Source organism: Trichomycterus rosablanca, chromosome 3 (assembly GCF_030014385.1).
Source record: "Trichomycterus rosablanca isolate fTriRos1 chromosome 3, fTriRos1.hap1, whole genome shotgun sequence".
Lineage (NCBI taxonomy): Eukaryota > Metazoa > Chordata > Actinopteri > Siluriformes > Trichomycteridae > Trichomycterus > Trichomycterus rosablanca.
In genome coordinates, this window is record NC_085990.1 from 12,958,775 (window position 1) to 12,983,883 (window position 25,109).

General features: G+C 36.5%; 2 protein-coding genes across 3 annotated transcripts; one reads left to right on the plus strand and one right to left on the minus strand.

Annotated features, from left to right (window-relative positions):
• cdca3 (cell division cycle associated 3) lies at positions 1-5,242 on the plus strand. Its single transcript, XM_062991855.1, has 7 exons — positions 1-164; positions 1,784-1,930; positions 2,030-2,144; positions 2,415-2,977; positions 3,082-3,397; positions 4,341-4,420; positions 4,941-5,242. Exons 2-7 carry the CDS (start codon positions 1,793-1,795, stop codon positions 5,028-5,030), a joined length of 1,302 nt encoding a protein of 433 aa, XP_062847925.1. The 5' UTR covers positions 1-164; positions 1,784-1,792; the 3' UTR covers positions 5,031-5,242.
• A 1,588-nt stretch (positions 5,243-6,830) lies between these two features.
• gnb3a (guanine nucleotide binding protein (G protein), beta polypeptide 3a) lies at positions 6,831-12,905 on the minus strand. 2 transcript variants are annotated; one of them, XM_062991858.1, is made up of 8 exons: positions 12,849-12,905; positions 12,406-12,551; positions 11,788-11,851; positions 11,198-11,360; positions 9,511-9,577; positions 8,727-8,928; positions 8,008-8,224; positions 6,831-7,326 (listed from the first exon to the last, which is right to left on the minus strand). In XM_062991858.1, the coding sequence occupies exons 1-8, from the start codon at positions 12,903-12,905 to the stop codon at positions 7,220-7,222; spliced, it is 1,023 nt and encodes a 340-aa protein (XP_062847928.1). In that variant the 3' UTR covers positions 6,831-7,219. The 2 variants fall into 2 exon arrangements, with proteins under 2 accessions (XP_062847928.1, XP_062847927.1); XM_062991857.1 differs by having other exon boundaries at positions 11,788-11,867; positions 12,404-12,551.
• Positions 12,906-25,109: the final 12,204 nt, after the last annotated feature.

Genomic DNA, 25,109 nt, shown 5'->3' on the forward strand with positions numbered 1-25,109 from the left:
CTGTGTGTGGAGGTGTCTGTACGATAGAGTGTGTTTATTGTAGCTGCTCCTGGTAAGCACGTTTATGTGACCTGTTTAATTATAGTTTTCAATAGTAAACCAAATAAATTGTAAGGATAAAGATACACTGAGGAGACCGGAGTTTGTGTGGCTGTTACGTTCAGGTGAGGAATGTTTTATTTGTTTGGTACTTTTGCTTCTGTTTGTTCTAAATAACATCATGTCGACCACCAAGGAGCCTCCGTTTTAATTTATTTATATCTCTCTGGTGACTATCAACCTATTATACACATTTAAGATTAACCAACTTGCTAGTAGTAGATTTAATATAAAACCAGCCCAACATTTTTTAGACAACTAGCGTGCAAGAACTCTTCATACATAAAGGTAGCAGAGTTCTGTGAAGTTGATCCATCACAGTCAAGTACTTAATAGATCATAGTAAGATGAATTTTAATAATTAGTTTTAACGAGACCCATTTTACTACTACATTAAATCAAATAAACTCCATGATGATGATGATTTACAGTACGAACCCTTGTAATCCTTATATTTTTTTGGCGTTGCCCATCAGATCACCTGTAAGCAATTTATTGTAACCAGTTCATCTTCTGTATTTTTTGAGAATTAAAATGAAACCAGAGTAAACACCCATGGCCTTTAGGACAACATGCAAAACTCTTTACAGACACTGAGTGGAAGCAAGAATAGAACCCAGGACTTTGGGAGCCATACTGCTGTGCAACACCTACATGGTGCTACTGCATTGTTCTTTAAATAGAGACACAATTTCAATATACAGTGGTACCTTGTAACTCAACATCCCCTACACTCAAAATCTTTAAAACTCAACGCCATTTGTCGAGAAATTTGTACCCTTAAACTCAACGTGTTCAGTTTGTGTTTAAAAAAATTCAAGTGAACAATGAAGGGTGTGGTAATTTGTCATCAAAGTGTGCATATGAGACAAAACTGCATTTGTGTTGAATAACCATCAGATTCACTCCGAAAGCATCCACATGTATCTGTGTTTAGCTGGATTTTCCTCACTGTTTCACTTTTAAACTTGTGTTACAGCTCGAGGTTCTGAGAAATTGTGAGAATCAGCTTTTTATTTCAGTGATTTTATATTATATTTGTTATTTTCAGTGTATAAGTGTCAAAAACAACCCTATTATTTTACATTAGTGTAAAATATATGCAAGTACACGGGACCATGGAACACATGAACAGGTTTCCCATACATCCTTATGGGAAAAAATACCTTTAAACTCAACACCAGTCCCAGAACCAATTGACGTTGCATTTCAAGGTACCGCTGTAATGAATCTATGCTAAACCCAATAATGATAGTTTGATAGAGTATGGAAATTATATATACTGTAGTGTGCAAAACACTGTACTTTGGGTTTTGCTGCATCATTGCAACATCTTGGACTCACATAAAAATACAGAATGTAATTGCTGGGACAGTGTAATTGTTTTGCTTTGTTTCTTTTCTTTAAAATCTTGCCTGTAAAACAAACTTCAGACAACTGCATGGCAGAGGAACTAAGAGTATCTGTGTTAATTAATGGTGGGACTTACTAAGGTGGTAACAAAAGCATTTTCACGGTCAACTTGTTAATTAAATTAGCGCTAATGTTAGGGTTGCAGTAGGTCCAGCTTCCCTGCAATCACTGGGTGAAATGCACCAACACCCCCTTCAGAGGATGCAAGTCCAGTGCAGTGTCTTATTTTTTTTTTCTTTTTACATTTGTAATACCATTATTGTCATTACAGAAGCTTAACATGGGTTCCAGTGAAAGCAAAATAGCTGTGGTATCGACACCAAAGCCAGAGCCTATTCAACAGCTCAAGTGTCGGCGTGTAGCTGAGCTCGCAGATCCCCGATCACCGTCCTGTGGGATCGACCGTACACCTATACAGGTAATGCCTGATCTTAAGCAAACCAATTAGCCACACAGTAAATTGTTCCAAGGCATGTTGATATAAACAATCATGTCTTTATGCTTTTGTATGTTTCAGGTGGGTGGTGCAACCTCTGGTGTTACTCAAGCTCAGTCAGTTGGACCAATGTGTTTTGACCCACGATCACCCACACCTGGCATTGTTCGCACCCCACTGAAAAACAACATGAAACGTAAGGCAATTTTAAAAAGCAAACACAATTTGTCAGTAATGAGTTTTTTTTTTAACATCACCCATCCTGAATACAAATGTTCAATAATAATGTAGTAATGTTGTTGGCAATTAGTCAGGCATTTTAATTATTTGGATTGGATTACTTGTATTTAGTGGTTGCATTTTCACTGTTAATAAGGCAGTTAGCTACAACCTGAACAAGCAAGCTGAATTACTGTAAATATCCAGATGTTCAATCAGATTTTTTTCCCCTTTTCTCCTTTTGTAGTAACGGTCACATCACTGGCTCGTAGACTGAGCACGTTCTTCCTCAATGATGTTGCTTCTGGTGAATCTGCTTTTGCTAATGTCCCTCCTGCGTCCTTCACTAAACACCCCAGCCTTCCCAGCGTGCAGCAACAGGATGGGATGAACTCCAGGGAGCCTCTTATTCCACCTCATTCCCAAGATACCCTCAGTGCAGTCACAGACTGTCCATCAACCCCAAAGGGCTCCTCACTGGGTTATGGTTTCTTCTGCAGTAGTCCGTTTGTTGTTGTAGGAGAGCCTCAGGTGGAGGTGGATGCTGACACCACACTGGAGGAGGGTGAGGAGGCTCTGCTGCTTGGAGGGTCACCTCTCAATAAGGAGCTCAGCCTCAGCTTGCTCGCCTGCCGTGAAGGTGTTTACTCTCCCGAGTACTACCCTTCAGCTGACGAGCGTCCTTCTACTCCTCTTCCTCCATCAGATGAACTGCAAGGTGCAGATCACTCCTATGCTCTACCCTCGATCACCTGTGAGCCCACACAGCCTGCATCACCTGCCCAGCAAGCTATCCTGCCTCCTGCACAGGTAACTGCACTATATTTAAGACATGTTGTCTGTGTACAGCCTATGACCTGTAATGTTGTCTATTTTTTTGGTCTCTTACCCTGAATGTTTTCTTCTGTACACAGGAAGTCAAAGACATTGCTCCTGTAGTGCCAGAACAAGCTCCAGTTCAGCCAGAGGAGCCCAAGTCATTGCTTCCTGAAGCAGCCAACACTTCCAACAAGAGTGAAATCTCCCTGCCTGCTTCAATTTTGCCCAAATTTGACCCATGCAGTCCAAGTCAGGTTGTGTTTAAGCCTCAATGGCTCGGTAAAGGATTTGCATCAGCAGGTGTCAGGCCCAGAGGAATCCAGAACCGTGGACAGAGCCCTCTGTCCTTCCGCAAACCAAGCATTGATGAAAATGAGAACAAGGTTGTGCTTACCAAGCAGAAACACAGAGGTAAGTTGCTTTTGTGATTTGTTTCTACAGACTAGGGGTGTAATTTTTTTTTAGAAGGGTCTGTGAGGCTCGCAGCAGTCTAGAGATACAGAGTAGAGATACAAAACAGATTTACAGGTATCCTACATAACATGCAGTGCAGGCTGTGATGTCATGTAAATGGAGACAAAGGTCTTGTTTTATCTTGGCCCATCAGCAGTTTGCTAACACAAGCAAGGTTTTGCTCTAACAAGGGGATGAAACAAGTTGAAAGGAATATTGGCCAAATTCGTGCCAAGCCTCTAGCTCACGTGTCAAACTCGAGGCCTGTGGGACTGGTCGTTTTATGTGGCTTGTTAGAGCCTAAAAGGCGTGTGGTTGTCCTAAAATACATTGTACAATTGTACATAAACTACATCTCCCACAATGTCGATTTTGTGCCTCGTGAAGTGACCGCATCCTGCCACTAGATGGCGTTGTTTCCCCATCAGCGTCTAACCAATGTGTGCTTTATTTAAGCGTAATTAAATAGACTTGTCAAGCAGCCTTTTTAAAAAAAAAAAAAAAAAACATAGGCTCTGTCACAAATTGCATATTAATGTGCTACAAATTTATTTCAAAATATCTTCACTATTCTTATTATACTGTTTAGTACATGTGAGTTGGAATTGTATTCTAGTGTATATAATATTTAGTACACAATGCAGGTCTGATATCTGTTTCTGCTTCAAACAACCTTGTGTACAACGTGTTTTAGCCAAATTCTGCACCCAACCCCACAACTAGCACAAAGTGCTAGTGCTTTTTTTGACTGCCCACCTCAGTAGGTCACTATATGGCCTCTGGGAACATCACTACAGACAGTCCAGAAGATTTGTGGAGTGAAGTTATCAAGAAATTGTTATAGTACTACTGAAGTTTAAATGATGGGTGTTTTAATGGGGATGTATTATTTTCTTCACAGGTAAAGCTCTTATTGGTGAGGGTAGATCTCCTCTTCAGGTCCTAAAGGAAACTAATTCACCCAGAAAGAACAATACACAGGTTTGTGCTCTAATGAATCTTACACAATATACTGTGTACACTTGGTAACCTCAATCACACATCTTGCAATTTAAGGATTTTGCTACTGAGGGGGAAAAGATAAAGCAAATTTATTTAATCTTAATATTAAATATTTCCCAAATTAAAATTTTATGCATTTATAAAAAAAAACTTGTTTGTAGTTTTATATTAGGACTAATCTTTATATGAGAAACCAAGCCAGTGTTGCATCTTGGCTAACAAAGGTTTGTATAATCATAACCACCAACTGTAGCTTGTTACAATTAAAACCGCAGTCCAGCCATTGGGAGGTGCACTTTCAGTGCCATTCCCAAGCCTGGATTGCATTGGGAAGGTCATCTGGCAAAAAAAACAAACTGCAAAGTCTGTTAGGCAGACTAGAATGATCTGCTGTGGTGACCCCAAAAAGTAAGGGTGGTGATTTGTTAATGTGTTTTGTCTGTATACATTATCTCAAACTATTCAGTTGCATAACCAACCTCACCACCTTGTTGTTTAGATGAAGCTGAAAGTTTCTACTCCAGAGAAGCAGCGGTTTGGTCAGATAGACAGAAGAGCGCTCATTCTCTCCCTGAACAAGGAGAACTAGTGATCCTGTACACTGATACGGACTGAAAAACACTCACTACCAAACACTATGTACATGAGCTCTGAGTTTTTGTTAGGCAGCAGCTGTAAAATGATTCCAAACTTTTGTGTGTTCCATGTGTGGATGTACTTTTATATTTCTTTTCCTTCTTTCTTGTCCTTGTCTTACATTTTCATGAAATGTAAATAAAATTAAAGAGATGTTTTACTTTACTGACTCGTCAATTTTTGCAAAATAAAACTTGTTAAATAAACATCATAAATGTTTTCTTTAAACTGAGGCTTCCTTCAACAATTACAAGTGTGCGTCCAAGATGTGAAAGTGGTGTTTCATCAGAAAGTAGAGAGCATGTCTGTGCAAACGGGAGAAATGTACTAAATTTAGCAAAAAAAAAAGTCAAACTGAAGTATTGATCACAACACCCTAGTATCGATCTGCCCACCCCTACAGACATGGTCTCTACTTTTTGATGAAACTGGAGCAATGTGGTGAATGTAGATTGATGGGACAGGTGTGGCCTAGTGGTAAGGTACTGGACCATTAAGCCAAAGGTTGCTGGTTCAAGCCCCACCACTGCCAGGCTGACACTGTTGGGCCCCTTAAACCCTCAATTGCTTAGACAATATACTGTCACAGTACTGTAAGTTGCTTTGGATAAAAGCGTCTGCTAAATGTCAAAATTGTAAATGATGGGACATTATTTGTCTATTATATAGACAAACTTTTCTATGGTACAGGCTGGGAGACTGGGAAAATGAAGCTCAGCCTTGAATGTAACATGACTCAACTGGCTCACTTTTTTTTTTTTTTTTTTTTTTTTTTTTTTTTTCCAATACTGGCTTTGGTGGTTTTCTTTTTTTTTTTTTTTATGTTCCACCTTGTCCTTCATTTAAAATAAATTCTATTTTACTTTTAGAAAAGAAATATAGCTAGATTTTTAATGTTCAGTGCAAAAACATTTTCTGTGCATATTAACTTGAACATTTAAAATGCCGTTAGGCAAATTTGAGTTATTAAATGAAAGAAAAACAAAATAATCATTTGGTTAATTTAGTTAAGTAACCTGACATTTCTGCATAAAATCACAGGAATTCACTTAGTGAATTGTCATGATAATTGAGCTGCTTAGATACTAAACTGCCTTCATGGTACCATTAAACCTGAGTCAATCCTACATTTACTCTGCTAACCCCCCACACTTTGTGAAATACCTCTGAGCTGTAGCTGTTTACATAAAAAAGACCTATACATTTCCAAACCAAACATGTTAAAATTACTTTTACTTACAGTTTTTACTCTGGTGGTAACCACAGTACTTCATACTGTCTAGTAAATATGGTACAGTATGTACTGGCATTTACTCAATGAGCTAACCAGTATTAAAAAAATTAAGATTCTCATTGCTGGTTAATTTTGTCATTATTTCTGGTGTTTTTTCATTAAAGGTCAGACTCTGTATTTTTAAAATAAGATCTGTGTAAAGCTGGTCAGTTGGTGTTTATTGTGAACCGCTATCCTTGATATTTGATCAGTAGGTTGAATGTGAAGACTAGACACCAAAGGATTGAGATTAACTTTGTTTTATTACTGGAATAAATAAGAACAGTGATAAAGCAGAAGACTTTAACATTAAACAACTAGCATGTATAGAACATCCAACAGATATTGTATATCATGTAAATATAGAGTACACTCCATTTATTAATATGACAAATATGACTAATTACAAATCGAAAAGCAAAGAGAAACCAAATATAAGATCTATTATTTACACATTGCAGTGTATTTTTACTGGTTGTTTTTATCATCTACTACATACTATGTACTACTTACAGCACATATCTTAAACTGATAAAATTTTTGCTATGCTCTCTAACATTGTTATTTTTTCCTGTACTAAAATAAGCAGGTTTTTTTGGAAAGTGCTTTCGGCAGTAGGAGAGCGCAGAGCCCCCTGAAAGATTTAAAATTGGAACAATTTGAATCCTATGTCGCGTGTAAACTATTGCATAATTTCTTAAATAAGAAAAAAATGCTAACTGGCAGAGTGCCTCTATACCAGATATTCCTTCTCAAACACAAAAACCTCTTTCGTTTTTGTCCCCAACTTTCATTCTTAGATTTAACCTTCTCAGTTGTTGCCCTGAATCGTCTTTTAATTGAGTATTTTTCTTGTTTTAAATGGTGGATCAGTTCCAGATCTTCAGGAAGCTATCCCATGATCCTGTGCAGCAAGCCATTCCATTAGGTGCAATACCCATGCAGCTTACCCGGTTATCATGGCCTGACAAAGTTCCTGAAAAATAATAATAATTAAATATAAATATATATATATATATATATATGTGTGTGTGTGTGTGTGTGTTTACCTATAAACAAACAAAAAACTATATTTACATCTGGTTCAAAATACGTCAAAATAAGTGTTCAAGCAACAAGCAGCAATTAAAGTGAAGGAGCTACCCAAAGTTCCCAGATACAAAAATGAACTATGGGAAGTCTTTGGACTGTGGGAAGAAAACTGAAGCTCCCAGAGGAAACCCATGCAGACATGGGGAGAACATGCAAAATCCACACAGAAAGGACCCAGGAATCAAACCCATGACCACCTTGCTGTGAGGCAACAGTGCTACCCACCAAGCCACTCCCACATAAAGAAATAAGTCATGCTTCCATGCTAGTCAGGTGATAGACCTGCCCCCAAAAGACATTTACTACACGAAGTTTTGCTCACAAATGAAAACATGGCAGACTTCGGTGCTAACTTGCTACTATTGTCTGGTTGTGGGCAAAGAACATGATCTGCTGCTGTAGTTCACCTTGTCATGACATAAGTCATAATCCCTCCCTATAACACGTTATTTACTAAACAACAGCAGAAGTGAAAGTGTTAATTTCATAGACTCATAGACTATGAGGTAAATCCAAACAATTCTTGTACCCTCCTCTTCCCTTTATCTTCCTGTCTTATACTCACCCACTCTCTCAGCCTTCAGTGTGTCCCAGATGTTGCAAGTAAAGTCATCGTATCCGGCCACGAGGAGACGTCCTGAAAATGATGGGCCAAGGGAGGTGACACCACTGCTTAGGTTTGAGTCCTGATATGTAGCCAGCTCCTGGTCACCACGCAGATCGTACAGTCTGCAGGACATGTCATCAGAGCCGGTGATCACTGCGTTGCCGTTGGGGAAGAACTAAGGAGAAAAGATGAATATTCTTATTAGTAAATTCATGTGCACATTACAGTATATAACATGCAAACGTACACTATATGGTGAAAATAATGTGGACCTTCCTCCTAAATGTATAGGTGTATAAAAGGTGTATAAAATCAATCAGTCAGTCTTGGACATCATTGGTCACAGAACTCATAAATGCTCTTTTGTGAATAGGCAAAAATCAGTCCAAAATCTTGGAAAGTTTACAGAATCTCCAAATGTTTGGGCATGGAGAGAGTGTATTCTAGGTACTGACAAGAGTAAAATGTCTAAAGAAATGTTATTCCCTTTTAATCTGTTTGTGTTTTGCCCTTTACCAATAATATCCTTCTAAGAAAATGTAGCTTTCACTAATAATCACACCAGTGCAAAAATGCAGAAATCCAGTTTTATTTTTTAAGAAAAATATATAATATTGCACATTAAGGTATTATACAGTATATTAGGCAATAAAAATGAGGGTATATAGAATATTTACCCCAATAGCGTTGATGTCACTCTCATGGCCATAAAAGGTCTGCTTGCACTTGCCCTCTCGTATGTCCCACAGTTTGGCTGTGTAGTCGCATGATCCTGAAATGAAAAAATTCATATCTGGAGCCATAGCCAGTGACATACAGTCACCCAAATGGCCTTCATATATGTTCTTCTGTGAGCCAGTCTCAATGTCCCACAGACAGCTGGAGAAAATACAAAATTGAATGAAGTCAGTGTTTATTTATTCACATAGAAATTAACACTAAATTTGTGGTTTACAGTTTTGTTTACATTGTACCCAAACCCCTTCTATGCTGAATATACAGCTGACATCACGGCTTTTTAAGTCCTTTCCTTACGTGTGTATTTGTAAAATAATCAAGGACACCACTTGTGCTGGCCAGGATCTAGTGATAAGGAAACTGCATGTCTCCTAAAGGACTAAATTGACAATATGGGGTCCTCCCAATAAGTACCAGACTGATGTTGTTCTAAACAGATAATCTGACTAATTTTGTTGATCATATGACAATAAAAAAGTAAAAAGCTTATGTGTGAATTTTATTGCCATTCTGCTCTGTTTATTACAGAGAAAAACTGATTACAGAAGAAACTCTAAGAGATCAATCCTATCTGAATTAGGGATGCACATTTTTGCATTTGCTTTATACTGCTACGAGCAGGAAGGTGGCTACCTCTAAATTAGTTCGTATGTTGACAGACGAGACTGTATGATATACAGTATTTTCTGTTTATTGCTTTATTTTTAAAAATCATGTGCTTACCAGGTATTGTCTCCAGAAGCAGTTATGATCTCATTGTCACTCAGGAAACGACAGCATCCCAGGTAGCCTACATCATAAACAAGCAGAACACTTAGTGCACGACTGTAGAAAGTATATAAATGCTTTCTCTTTTAATATACTTTTTATAAATGGGTATATAAATTTCCTTTTTTTTAGAAGTTACAATATTTGTCCAAATGAGATTTTTAAACCACCTTAAATGTCTGGGATTTGGTTTCATGTTGACACTTGCTTTTTATAATATAAAACTAAATCCGCAGCATAAAAAATGCCAGTATTACTTGATGATAGCATTTCAGGGACAAAATTTTCACTTGGTGTTTTACTGATCTGGCGACATCTATCGGTGCAAAGCTTGAATTACACATTAATTGTGACGCTTGCAGTAAATATAAAACATTACAGTCGTTTATATCACCACAAACTCGAGAAGAGTTGTAAATTAGATCATATTTATGTCTCAAATCCGCAGTATAAAATTACGAGCATTATTTAATTATAGCATTTTTAGGTACAAAATCCCAAATTCTCCAGCAGAGGTCAACCGCCTACACTTATTTTCACGTGGTGTTTTACTGATCTGGCGACATCTATCGGTGGAAAGCTACAATTGCACATCCATTGTGAAGCTTTCAGTAAATATAAAAACATTAGAGTCTTTTATATGACCACAAATCTGAGAAGAGTTGTAAATTAAATCATATGACATGGCTGCACATATGGGTCAGTTTTCTCCAAAGCTCTCTTTCTCGTGTAGCTTGTAGCATACTAGCCCCTAATTTAACTCATTTGAGTCCTGTCATAACACTGCCTTCAGCATTGTCATGTGGGTGCCTCATAGCATGCCTAAAGTAACGTAACTTGTGGGACTTGATATGGTATCCTAGCTTCTGTTCTTGTGAATTTGCTCAGTGGTGATCATCTTTCATGAGATTTTTAGCAACTGATGCACTTGAATGCGTCTTTTTTTGTCTTTCTTTTGTGTCTTGGCTTTACATCCAAATGTGGGTCTTGGCTAGACCAAGGCATTCATCAATTGTAGCTTATTGACTTATTGCTAATTGACTTGTTTTTCCATATTCTTGTCAATTTGACTATCACTGCCATTCTCATTGCCATTCTTGAAGCACACAATAAAGCTACACAATTCACACTTAACACTGTTTATATTGACTCTTTTTAAACTATAGACAAAGTTTACAGGCATCATGTAATAAAACAAAGACACACAGTTTTCTAATCAAAATTATAACTTGAACCCACTGGAGTTGATGTTGTGGGACCTTAAACAAGCATTTCATGCCAGTGTGTCTGATTTAAAGCAGTTCTGCAAAAAATATGAACTAAAATGGCTCTATGTGAATGTGAAAGACTTACAGTATAGTTTCAGTAATTGTTACTAAAGCTGGTGCATCCAGTTATTATAAATACATTATTGGGAATGATAAAAGTGTTGGATAAAAAGGTTCCTAAATCAGTTTAATTATGATTTACAAAAGGGGTTGCTTTATCTTAGTGTATTATGATGGTGTTTTTTAAATGATCTGTAATAATTCAATTGGACAAAAGGTTCAAAAACAAGAGCAATCAAAAGGGGGCAATTGCTTTTTAATAATATCAGCATTTTAGGAGAAAGGTTTTTGGGAGGTGTGTTTATGTCTCGTACCTGTATGAGCAGCCAGCTCACGGATGGCCTTGACTTGTCCATCTTTGCCATGCAGGTTATAGATGGTGCACATGTTGTCCAGACCACCACATGCTGTGAGGTTTCCAGAGGGGGCGTAAGAACACGTCATCACCCATGAAGATTTCAGTGGGATGGCATGTACCTGGCATTAAAGTAGGAAGAAACTTGTTACAGAGGGTATGTCAGTGGTTTTGGACACAGCTGCTCTATTTTATCAGTCATGGTGTATACACTAAGAGTCACACACTACTGCACCTCAATGGTCCCTAAGGCAGCAGAAGTGAGGAACTTGTTCAGGCATAAACTATTGTTTTTAGAAACATGCCAGTAGGTGGGTCAGATGCAACTTTGTTCAGGATATATCAGAAGTATAGGAGTGTTCAGGAGCATTTTAAGGTTGGGTTTAGATGTAAAACACACCACAAGTATTTACTTTATAAAGTATATACTTTATTATAAACATTAACAAAGTTATATGTATACACTAACTGATATATCAAACGATATTCAGACCTAATATAAAGATCTAAATGACCTTAAAAAAAAGTGGTTTGCTAAATGCCAAGTACCTTGTTGGTGGTTTGGGTGTCCCACACAATCAGCTTGCCATCCTGAGATGCACTTACACAGAGCCTGGAAGGACAGGCAGGTGGGGGAGATGGAAACAGTAAGTCAAAGTAAATTGTTTTAAAATGACAAAGCGTTAATGTAAGTTAAGAAGAAGTGATTCTACATCGTCATCAGCAGATGGTACCAGATATTTACATGTTTTTTGGTGGTTGGTGTGATTAGTCGGAGCAGCAGTGGATTATTAAGCTAAGGTATTATTAACCTGTTTTTTCTTGTGTCCTGCAGGCCAGGTGCTACCTGCCTAGGTGATATATGTAGTCAGCCAGACTGCAGTCAGTTAATAGTTATAAAAAAAAAAAAAAAAAAAAAAAATAAAAAAAAAAAAGGCTGAACACTTTTCGTGAGACATTCTGATCTGCACTTACATGATATCTAAGATTAGCATTCAATTTACTAAAACCATAGCTCATTATGCAAATAGAACCTGGTACCACTTAGTTGCAGCTGTGAAATGGTAAAAACTGACCCCACCCTGTACAATCCACAAGTGTTTTGCATATGTATTGTTGGCTAATGTATTTAGCTATGGACTGTATGTGGATGTGTGTATACTATACTTTGAGTCCGTGCCCCATTGCATAGCATAGACCTTGGACAGATGTCCCCTTAGTGTCTTCCTGGATTTAAGCTGGATTTTTCCCACTGCTGATGTGCCTGAGGCGGCCTCCTTCAGTGTGGTGTCCATCACTTCTTTACGTGCAGCCTGTGGAGGTGAATGTTCACAGTGAGGAACCAGCTTTGAAAATAAACACTTAATACGAACATAGTGGTCAGACACATAGTGAATGTAAGACTATTAAGTCAATCAAAATTTCCTCTTAATGATCAATTACAACAAGTCAGCTCCAGAAGGAGGACACTGCCACCCTACTCAAAATGTACCTAAAATATTCTGGAATTTGACACTGCATGAACAAATCTTGAATTTTCTAAATAAGATCATTAATTATAATTAAATTATTTTAAGCCAGGCTGTTTGGTTGGGGCTGGTCATACTAACAGTGATTTGGTCCTTCAGGCTCTCGGCTTCTTGACGAAGCTGCTCCATTTCACCCATGGTTGTCAGGCACGGTCACAAATGTCAGCGAGAGAAAGTACGATCCGGTGACTGCAATGCTAGAAAGGAGAAAGAGAGGAGAAGTTAGGAGCTAAAATAATATACCTTAATAGAAATATTAGAAATTAAATACACTGATAATATCTGTTTTATTTCTATTGTGTTTTAGTTACTGTGTTTGTTTCTAGATAATCTATAAAACGTGTGTTATGTCAACTCAAAAGAAATTCACTCAGTTAATATGTTAACATCTGGGTCAGTTTCTAAAGACTGCAGGACAAAACCCCTTTTTAATCTCTTTAAAAGGTCTATTAGTATGGTAGAACTGCCCACAGAATAAATACAATAAACTCAAAGTCACATTCATGAAGAAGTACAGATCAGAGCAGCATTTAAAATCTCCTCTTTAATCTCAGTGAACAGCCTAGAAGGCGCTTGACTTGAAGAGGCTCGGATTCTAATGTTCAGGATTGAAATCTAACAGTCAGTTCTCTATAGAAATAGTGCTGGTTGCATCCTGTTTTGAGATGTTTTCATCAGCAGACATGAAAACATCAAGCATGATGTCAGAAAAATGAATACAGATAATCTTCTCATCAAACATTTGTTGTGGGACCTCAAAATTGCTGTAAACAACACCTTGTTAACCTGGCAAAACTTGTTCCATCACACAATAAGACCTATACAAAAGGACTACTGAATTCAATTGCAGTGCAACCAAGTTCTGAACAAGAGGACGAAGAGTTGACTCGTAAACACCTGTAATTGTTGACATTAACAAAAACAACTGTCTGGATTAAAAATGCTATATTTTAATGGAAAGAAAGCTTAGGGGATGAAAATTCTTCATAGTGCTGTATATTGAAAGGTCACTTTTTAGTGAAACTAAAGCTCTGTCTGCGTATGGTGAGCATTTGCAATTCAAACTCACCTCAACTGGTTTGCAAATGGGCACAAATAACAATGCACGCAAACATACACTGATTGAACCACAAGTCTTCAAAACATTAAAAAATCTGGGCTTACTGAGTGTGTTTGTGATCTTCAATTAAATTATTTTTATATATATTTTTACCTTTGTTATATTTTCTAAAATAATTAGCAGTATTAAATGAATCCTGAGTAATAGTGTGAATTTATTTTACCAGTATGCATATTGATTTAGGTATTAGACTACTGTAGAATACACAGAGTACAGAAGAGATTTATTTCAAACTAAAGTGATTTACTCTGAAGATTGACATTTATTTCTATCCACACAAAACAAAACAACTGAGAAATACCTCTAAAACAAACACACAAAAAGGATTCACTTAGCTCGTTAATCTATACACTTGTAATTTATGAGAATGTAAAGTTGAAACATTGAATACAAACAACACATGAAAGATAATATATTAATCATTTATTAAATTTGTCTTTATTTCTTACCTTAAAAAGCTTGGCAACTTTACTTGCTGTTAAATGTAGTGTCCCTATTGAGCTCTTATGACCAACTGAGTTTGCCTAAAATTTGTTTTAGGAAGGGGAGTGGGACAAAAGCCAAGCCAGGGACAGAGGGTGGAGACTGGGCAGTCATGCACATTAGTCAAATACTGTCGTTTTACATTGGGTCAAAAACAAACGTGCGCAATTTGAGGCTTGTATGAAATTAAATGCTTAAATGTAAGACATATTTACAGGATTAGTTGGGAATTTCTGTGGAAGATCTATCTGGAAAGACTCCCAGACATTGAAAATACATCAAGGGAGTGCTGGGCCAGATAGTTGTGAAAGAATGTGTTGGTGGAAGGATGGATATATCGGTGGATTGAGGGTAGAATGGGTTAAAATCCATTGCTGAGATTTTAAGCGATGTCAAATCTGCTTTCATCGGATTACAGATTGCTCTTTACATTTGGATAAGCTGATGGGATATGGGGCAGAATGATAATGTGAGGTAGAGATGATGGGAAGAGGGAGGGAATGAAAGGAGTGGAAGGCATTGAGAGGAAGAGGTGCATGTTTATGGCCTAGACATCATTTGAATCCTGGACGTCCATGTCAAATCACCTTTCATTACCATACAAATGATAATTTTATCAATATATTTTAATGTAAAAACCTGCTGTCTCATTATTATCGTTAAGAAAAGTTACCAAAATAATTGGCATCAAAATGTAGGACATTTTAGAGCATATTAAATTGTAAAATCAGTGCTATATAAGTCAGCCAGTACAATTACATACATACTAATGCAATAGAAAACTTCCTAATGAAAATGGAATTCCTAATGTTATATCTTAATACGTATATGATTCAATGTTTTCATTTAAAAGATGTTTTTCATTAAGTTAAACCCGCTGGCTTGACTATATAAAACGAGCTCTTAAAATTGCTCTATTAATTCTTTAAATAAGGATAAAAACCTATACATTAAATGGTTTGTGTGGATTATTTATTTAGTCGTAATTAGTATGGTATATATTGGTATGTCATAATTAGGTTGAAATAAAAGCAGCTGTTTCCAAGTGCTACCTTAATTTACATTTCAGTGACAGTATATTTAAGGACAACATCTAAGTACCAAATATTTTGGTCATTGGACCAACCCTCTCATCCCAAAATGATTTTATATAAACAAGACAGTATGATTATAATATTAGATTTTATACAACATACAAGTGCAATATGAAATAAAAAGGAAAGCCATCTTTTTAAACAGAATTCCTCATTAGATTTTTGAAGAAAGATGGACTCAATATATCCAATAATACCTATTAATTATAGGAACTAGTGATCAGAAGCTTGCTGGTTCAAGCCCTACCACTGCCAAGGTGACACTGTTGTCCCCTGGGCAGGGCCCTTAACTTTGCTTGCTTTGTATTTGCTCACATCTGTACTCTGGATAATTTTACAGCTAAATGCCATTAAAGTAAATCACTGATTTGTAAAATTAAACTGTCAAAATTGATTTTGTAATTATGTATAGATTAAAATTATGCATTTAATCTGCTTTATAAATTCAGCAGTCATTTATTAATGAGGTACTAGTAATTAGTCATTAATTCAGGAGTCTCTGAATTAAGGAGTGCTCTTTTTTTAGTAACAAATAAATAAAAATAAACTTGCAACAAACAAAAGTTGATGACATTCCAGATAAATAGCCCATTTCAACGTGAACTTATTCAAACACTGAAAGTTAACACCTGAGCAATACAATTTGCAAATCTGATGTTTTTAGTGACTTCATAAGAACAGCCCATCTATGGTAAAGACATAGAATTCACTGGAATAACAAAGAGCATTAAAAAAGTTGGAAATGTAACTATAGATAGAACTAAGTACGGATGTAGAGAAGTCTATGAAACTATTTCAGTGACACTTTGCGTGCATCTGAGCTAGGTTCAGCCCATCATAAAGAAGTTAAGAAAAAGTGTGGATAAAATCACAGCTTCACTACCTAGGTCAGGCCATTTCTCTTAACTAACGTTCTGTCTAACTGACTATTTAAATCAGTGAATGAGCCAAAATCAAGATATAACAAAAAAGTTTTTGATATAATTTGCAAAACATCACTTAAACTCCACAATAAAATGATGAGACCACATTTTACCCTCCCAGCAAACATTCTGTCTGGTATGTGTAGTGTAAAGCTTACAGACATATACAGCAACACAGCACTCACTGTAAAAATACTTGTGGTAGCAGCATGTTCTGTGAAAATTTTAGATTCAGAGAATGAAGTAAGACATTTGAATAGGGCTAATTTCACTTCACCCATTAGAATAAACAACAGCCATTTCTAAGAAACTTCAGGTTCCAAAAACATCTGTAAAAACAACTCTCTGTAAAAACAAAATACATGGAACAGTGGTTGAGATACAAGTGCATTGCACTTTGTGTATGGAATCACATTGAAATATTTTTTTTTACAATTCTTATAGTTTTAAAATGGCAAACATCAACAAACAATTAATTAGCCCATACATAAAACATACGGTATTTTTTTGGATAAGGATCATTCAGTCACAGACTAATATCAATGTCGGAGATCTTAAAACAGACATGTTTCTTACTAGTGTATGTAAACACAATGGCATAACAGGTGGGTAACACACAGCACCAGAGTCACTGGAATCTGGTTTCAGACCTCAACACTCATGTTTATGCAGCTTCATTCATTGCAGACCTATTTTTGGTTTTTGGAATACATTTGACCATCTGACTAATTTTCTTTCTGCATAAGGTGATATTTCCTAATTTTATTCTTGTGTCTTAGTCAAAATGGTGAAGACAGACTATCCCTAATTATGTTATTATATTCATTTAATTACAATTGTTTGCATATGGGCTTCATGAAAGGGACAACTTGATTCGTCAAAACCAAACAAATCTTATAGACACACTCACCAGCAGTAAGAAGGAGAAATGTCCAATTTTTTACTTAGCCAATATGGTCATGGGTGTGATAGCAACTTTTAAATTAATTAAATGTATCTTTCAGAACTTTATAATAACTGTCCATAATAAAAATCTCTTGCAATCCCATCTGTATCTCAGGTGACACCAAACAGGGTCCTGATCCACAAGCTTGAGAACTGTTATTTAAAATGCTTTTAATTAAAAGTAAATGAGCTGCCTTTAGATTTGGTTGTAGCTCTGTTAGTTTTTGTAAACATCATTCGAATTACAGTATAAGTTTATGTTGTATAGGTATTCAGGTATTAATAGAAAACTTGGTGAAAGTGCTGTAAAAAAATGAGGTGAAAGTGCTGTAAAGTTATAAATCAAGAGAGCTGTAAATTATTTTATTAACACAATGTCATTAGAAAAGTAGCTTTAGAAACTTTTAAATGTGCACAGTTTCAAAATGTTTTTAATCAAATTGAACCGATTCAAATATGGACTGAATAGAATAGTTGCGAGTCAGTCTTGTAAAGAGTTCATTTACTCTCTAGAAACAACGAGTCACCTTTTAGCACTTCTGAGTAGAAACTGAATCAGTTTGGGCAAAATGATGTAAACAATTTGATCATGAATTAGCTTGTGCAGTTTAGGGACTTTACTTCATGTCCCTAATTACAGTAGTAAAGTTCATGATTACATATTGGAAAATGTCAAATTACAGTAATAACGAGTATTACAATTCCAGATGGAGGTACATTAATTTCCAGAACTAGCAAAGCATTCATAGCTCTGGCTCATTGATAGCTGGGCTAACATGACATTTATTTCACATTTAAAATGGCCTGCCTGGAACTTTTTGTTTGCATATTTTTACTTTAATCGTATTTTAAGTAAATTGCCAATAAGCCAGTCACATGCAAATCAGTAATTACTTAAAAGCATTTTAATAATATAAAATATTTGGCTAGATTATTGCATTATAATAGACACCATCAAACACTTCGTTACAGCATTTCAAACATTACAAAAATTGAAATATTTGTAAATGATTCATCTTTATCACTGACATTTATACACTTTATAATAAACTTTTATATTACACTTTAAATGTATGAAACACAAAATTCCAGTTACAAATACAAGCAAACTGCCCTTACATTTACGGCATTTAGCAGACCATTATTATACAAAGCAACTTACAGTTATCACTGAATACAGTCTGAGCAATTGAGGGTTAATGGCCTTGCTCAGGGGCCCTACAGTGCCAATGTGGTGATGGTGGGGGTTGAACCAGCAGCCTTATTTATTACTCGATTACTAGTACAGTACTTGATCTGCTAAACTAACAGTTTGGTCTTTTGCGAAGGCTGGAAAAATCTGCCACATTTTAGTTAAATTAGTCACATTTCTCAGGAATATAGCTTTACTGTAGCTGAGCTCAGTTTTGTTTAGAGTAACTTTTTCAACAGTAGTTAATCATTTTTAACAGCAAAAATAGTAAAAATACTATTGTTTTTTCTTATAGCCATTTCCAGGGAAAAAAGACAGAAAGCTAGAACATTAGCCAGTAACATTATGGTGTTTGTATCAAGCTGGAAAATAGCTAAACTTAATCCCCCAGTTTGCCTGTTTACTAATAAGTCGTGTACTGAGTTTTGGCTACCACTGATGCTTTCTGCTATTATAAATTGCCAAATATAGCCATTCATTAACTGAATTAAGACATGAAAAACCAAACCTGCAAATTGAAAGTCTTCTGACTTGACATTTTTAAACCCCATTAAAAATACAAATCCAAAAAAGGTTGTTTAGGTAAACACATCGTAAACATAACAAACATAAAATTTTAATACATTTGCTTTTATGCTTTTTAGTTTATATAAATTGCATTCAAAGATTATTTTTGGATTATTTTTACTTTGTGTTTTTATTGTAATGAATGAATACATCTTTGGTCATTAATTATCCATGTTGCTAGCACTCCATTAAGCATTTTAACAACTTTGGTTGCAATGACAATAGAATGGAATAGACCAATTTAAATAATGACTAGAGATGAATATAGAATATAGCAAAATAAAAGTGTAATCACTTACCTAAAGCTGCAGGATTGTATCCTCTCCTCTGTATGGCTGTGTATTTGCTTTGTGAATTCGGCAATAGTACTCTCAGTGCTGGAATGTTCCTCTGTTTTCCCTTGGTTTTCATACAACTCACACTGAGTTGTTTTGCTTTACATTTCTGACTTCTGTGTCTCTGTCTGGATGGGGGCGTTACTAACACCACTGTACAGGACAGATGATGTTTGGAGAGGATAAATGAGATCAGGGAACTGAAGGGATTAAATTGAGGATGCAGGGAGGTAAAGGGAGGGATGCTGGTTGATGAGGATAAAGGACTGAGAGGTAGTACAAAGAACAAAATATAGAAATCTTAGGTCCCTCAAACATTGTTGTTATGGAAATAGAAAACAAAAGTAGAAAAGCAAAAGAACAAGGGACAAAGGTACTAGAGATGAGTTGTTTTGGTTTGTAAATTTGCAGGGTCAGAATTTGAATATGGATGGTAAACAACGTCCTTGCTTTCCCTTAAACAGAGAATTTTAGAAAAGTATACTTCATCAGTGTATATGTTCAAGTCCAAAAGCCAGGGTCTGTCATGGTATACTGTTGTGTCAGTGCCTTTGGCAAAAATAATTTACCCCATTGTGCTCACAGCATTAATGCATAAAAATATGTTGCTGCCATATGACATCATCTTTTCCAGGGACGTCCATGCATTTTTCAACAAGACTATGATAAACCACTGCTGCACACATTACAAAGGCATGACGGTTGAAGAAGAGGGTACAGGTACTAGACTGGCCTGCCTGTAGTCTTGATCTTTCCCCAATAAAAAATGTGTTGAAAATTTTGAACTGAAAATGTGACAATGACAACCCCGTACTGTTACACAGCTTAAGACGTGTTTGCAGGAAGAATGGGACAAATTGACACCTGAAACACTTCATCACTCGGTATCCTCAGTGCCAAAACATCTTTTAGCTATTGTGAGAAGAAATAACAACATTACAAAGTGGTAAATGTTTTATGTGGTACAATTTTTTGTAATGCTAATGCTAAAATGCAGGAATGGATGTTTATTAACAAAAGAAATGATATTGGTCAGACAAAACATGAAATATCATCCTGTCTGTAGTGAAATAAAAGTCAAAGTAAATGTAAGAAACTGAGATTTTTTTAGTTGCATTTTCCAAATGGTCCCAAACTTTTCTGATTGGGGATTGTAAATAAGTGAGGAAGTGGGTTTGTGAGTGGACCCTGTGATAAGTTGTTGCCCTGTCCAAGGTGTAATTGGCTTGCACTTAGCGTTAACAGATTAAGCTGTACTCACCATGTCCATAATTAGTATAAATTGGTTATTAGAGATTATTAGATTATTCAAAAAGTTTAATTTATTGTGCTCCTGTTGGCAATTTTGAGAAGCTGGTTTAAGAAGAAATAAGGCAGGAGTGTTCACATTGCATTTAAACCTCATTTCCTGCTATGCTATTCAATCTCAAACAAAGTGCCATCTCAAGTGTGGCTATTTGCATCTTCAAGATGGCTGCATGTACAAATGAATGTCCTCTATGTATATGACCTTGCTCTCTTTCTAGTCCTGGTACACTGAAGAAATTAAAACAAAAACTGTACCAGCAAAAATCCACGCCAACAGTATACTGATAAAGATCTGAAGAAGGTGGAGAAAAGTCAAATGTCTGAATTAGCTCGGCACAGACTTTCATTTGTTCAGTTGACTTCATTTGGTAAACAAAGATTCTGAAGCCACTGTCTGGCTAAGAGACAGCAAGTACTTCGAGGATCTATGCAGGATCTCCAAGTCCCCAATAAAAATAATTGGTCCACCTTAGCTCCAGCGACTTAATTTCAATCCAGTTTCATGTACTGTCTGTGTATTACTTCCGTGTGGTTTCCCTCCCAAAACCTCTCAAAATCATTTCACTGACATAGACCCTGTTTTGAGTTTTGATTTGAGCTTTGAGTTTTGATCAGCATATTTGAGCATGTTATGATTCTATGTAGGAATCTGCAATCCTGATGGCTTCAGTTGTGTTGAAAAGGGTGTTCTTTTTAGCCAGCTTGCATTAGGTGAAAATTTACGGTGCAGTGGGGTAAAATTTTCTGTTAAGTTATTATTATTAAGTTAAGTTATTATTATTAATTTTTAAACTGACATATTTCTAAGGAAATTAAAAAAAATATATATTAAAAATTACAAATTCCATAATTAATTTCTTTAGTCGTTATTATCCTTACAGTCAGGTTGTAAGAAAGTGTAGAAAATGCCCTGAGACAAGGAAATTATTAATAAAGATTTGGTTGTAACACCTATACTAAAAATCAGCCAGATGTTTTAACAACAGTTTAACTTTACAACATAAATCTTTCAATAAAGTTGCAAAATGAAACAAAATTTTTCAGGCTGTTTTGGCTGGAATGCCTTGTACAGGTTTATTGAGATCTAGGGTAGACACATCTACAGGGGTTGGACAAAATAACTGAAACACCTGTCATTTTAGTGTGGTAGGTTTCATGGCTAAATTGGACCAGTCTGGTGGCCAATCTTCATTAATTGCACATTGCACCAGTAAGAGCAGAGTGTGAAGGTTCAATTAGCAGGGTAAGAGCACAGTTTTGCTGAAAATATTGCAATGCACACAACATTATGGGTGACATACCAGAGTTCAAAAGAGGACACATTGTTGGTGCACGTCTTGCTGGCGCATCTGTGACCAAGACAGCAAGTCTTTGTGATGTATCAAGAGCCACGGTATCCAGGGTAATGTCAGCATACCACCAAGAAGGACAAACCACATCCAACAGGATTAACTGTGGACGCAAGAGGAAGCTGTCTGAAAGGGATGTTCGGGTGCTAACCCGGATTGTATCCAAAAAACATAAAACCACGGCTGCCCAAATCACGGCAGAATTAAATGTGCACCTCAACTCTCCTGTTTCCACCAGAACTGTCCGTCGGGAGCTCCACAGGGTCAATATACACGGCCGGGCTGCTATAGCCAAACCTTTGGTCACTCGTGCCAATGCCAAACGTCAGTTTCAATGGTGCAAGGAGCGCAAATCTTGAGCTGTGGACAATGTGAAACATGTATTGTTCTCTGATGAGTCCACCTTTACTGTTTTCCCCACATCCGGGAGAGTTACGGTGTGGAGAAGCCCCAAAGAAGCATACCACCCAGACTGTTGCATGCCCAGAGTGAAGCATGGGGGTGGATCAGTGATGATTCCCTTGGCCCAATACTTGTGCTAGATGGGCGCGTCACTGCCAAGGACTACCGAACCATTCTGGAGGACCATGTGCATCCAATGGCGGTGCCGTGTATCAGGATGACAATGCACCAATACACACAGCAAGACTGGTGAAAGATTGGTTTGATGAACATGAAAGTGAAGTTGAACATCTCCCATGGCCTGCACAGTCACCAGATCTAAATATTATTGAGCCACTTTGGGGTGTTTTGGAGAAGCGAGTCAGGAAACGTTTTCCTCCACCAGCATCACGTAGTGACCTGGCCACTATCCTGCAAGAAGAATGGCTTAAAATCCCTCTGACCACTGTGCAGGACTTGTATATGTCATTTCCAAGACGAATTGACGCTGTATTGGCCGCAAAAGGAGGCCCTACACCATACTAATAAATTATTGTGGTCTAAAACCAGGTGTTTCAGTTATTTTGTCCAACCCCTGTATATCCGTGCACTACCTAGTGTACAACAACCTTCTGAACTCTATGTATTAAACTTTTTAGTCTGAATATGAATTCATTTTGGAATTGTCCTGGCAGATCCTGTAGATGGTTTAGCTATAGTGCTATTTTTCTATGCATTTTTTCCCATTTTCTCCCAATTTAGTGTAGTCGATTTGTCTTCCGCTGCTGGGGGAAGCAACACTGGGTTTCGAAACTAAGGAGTTCAGAATCAAATTTCATAATTAATTTCCTTAGTCATTATTATCCTTACAGTCAGGTTGTAAAAAGTGTAGAAAATGCAGTCAGACAAGGCAATTATTAAGAAAGATTTGTAACATCTATACTAAAATCAGCCAGATGTTTCAAAAACAGTTTAACTCTAAAACATTTATAAATTTTCAAATAAAATTGCAAAATTAAACAATATTTTTCAATAAGTACTGACTGTCATTGGCTTTACTTTACAGTCACCTGACCTAAACCCTTACAAGCATTTTTGAAAAAAACATAAAGACAGAGAAAGCAAAGCATTCAGTAGCATCCCTTCATGCTCTTTGGACTATTGTGAAATCATGGTGGGATAACATGGATCATTAGATTTTGCACACACTTGAGTAGTCCAGGATAGGCCAAACATGCTCTTAAGTTTGAAAGCTTGTAAAATTTTTAAGATTCAACTTTTTACTTAAACTGTAATGCTTATTATTGACTTGTAATGAAAAATTTCAATTCAGGAACAGTGCAAAATAGAGGCATTTGCACTAGTGGACTCAGACTTACAGCCTCCACTGTATGTCATTGCAGTCCTGGGATTTCAGTTATGCTAATTCCTTGTTTAAATTCCTCATTATTAATCACCCACAATTACACAGCATCTGTATGATGCGCACGCTGTAAACTGGTTGTTTGTTTGTAGCCGTTAGCTAAGTAACTGTTTAATTTGCAAACTTAAAAGTTAATCTTGCGCTTATAATTAGTATAGAGTGTCTAGATTTATATCATTTTATTCGTTTATCTTAAAATAAGTGCTTGTTTTTCCCTGCTTGTTTTCGAAGTTCGTTAGTGGGAAACTTGTGCTACCGGACTGGGGTCTCAGACATATGTACTGTATATAAATCAACGCATCTAGTGTGCTCTTAAACACAGATTAACACAAGATTTTAAGGGGTTAAAGACGTCATTTCTGCTTAATGGATATCACAGGGTCTATGCTGCACAAATATTTTAGCTTAGAACTGAATTAATGCATTTGGCCAAATTTGGTAGAACTCATTCTGCTCATTTAGTAGAAGAGTGGTTGATTTAAATGATTATTTAATTTTTGCATGGAATATGATTCAATATTTAAAATGAAAGCTTAGAAGGCTGCATAAACAAATGCACTCATATTTGTGTACAAGGATTATCAGTAATCCTTCCATACTCCCTCGTTCCCTCAATCATTCCCTCCCTTGTTCACTTCATTATACTTGCTTATTTGTTTTTTTCTTTTATATAAAAATTACATTTGCATCAGGGATTTGAATTTGAATAAGGTAAAACTCTGTGTATCATGTCATAATAAATACACTAAAATGTAGCTGTCCTCCACGGATGCGTTTGGGGGCCCCAGCAGCGGAAGACTAATAGTCTAGGCTAAATTGGGAGAAAATGCATTAATAAAATAGTAAAAATCAATCAATCAATACATTAACGCAGTGAATGTGGCATGGACTATTTCTCAATGGCTCTTAATTTGTAAAAGAACTACCAAGATTTCTCAACAATGTTGTACCTTAGTATAAAATTCTTCCTATACAGTATTTAATACAGCCCTTAAATAGAATTCCATAGTTTCGTGTATGTACTTTAAATTGCCCAAACATCACTGTTATGGTCATACTGCCAATGTAATTAATGTCACACAAGAAATTGTATATCATGCATAACAGAGGTACACTTTTGTTAAAGGAAAACAGCGATCCCTCTGCAGTCTGAATACTGATGTATAAACTGCTCACTATGCAGGTGCCTGACAACTTTTAATACAACCCCCTTCTCATTAAG

Bases quoted from the DNA above. Each gene is read 5' to 3' on its own strand.
- cdca3 (XM_062991855.1), top strand. From the start codon at position 1,793: ATGGGTTCCAGTGAAAGCAAAATAGCTGTGGTATCGACACCAAAGCCA. The intron at 2,145-2,414 runs GTAAGGCAATTT...CTCCTTTTGTAG, and splicing joins ACTGAAAAACAACATGAAAC to TAACGGTCACATCACTGGCT. The intron at 3,398-4,340 runs GTAAGTTGCTTT...TTTTCTTCACAG, and splicing joins TACCAAGCAGAAACACAGAG to GTAAAGCTCTTATTGGTGAG.
- gnb3a (XM_062991857.1), bottom strand. From the start codon at position 12,905: ATGGGTGAAATGGAGCAGCTTCGTCAAGAAGCCGAGAGCCTGAAGGAC. The intron at 11,361-11,787 runs GTACTTGGCATT...CTTTAATGCCAG, and splicing joins ACACCCAAACCACCAACAAG to GTACATGCCATCCCACTGAA. The intron at 8,225-8,726 runs GTAAATATTCTA...TTTTCTCCTTAG, and splicing joins GTGACATCAACGCTATTGGG to TTCTTCCCCAACGGCAACGC.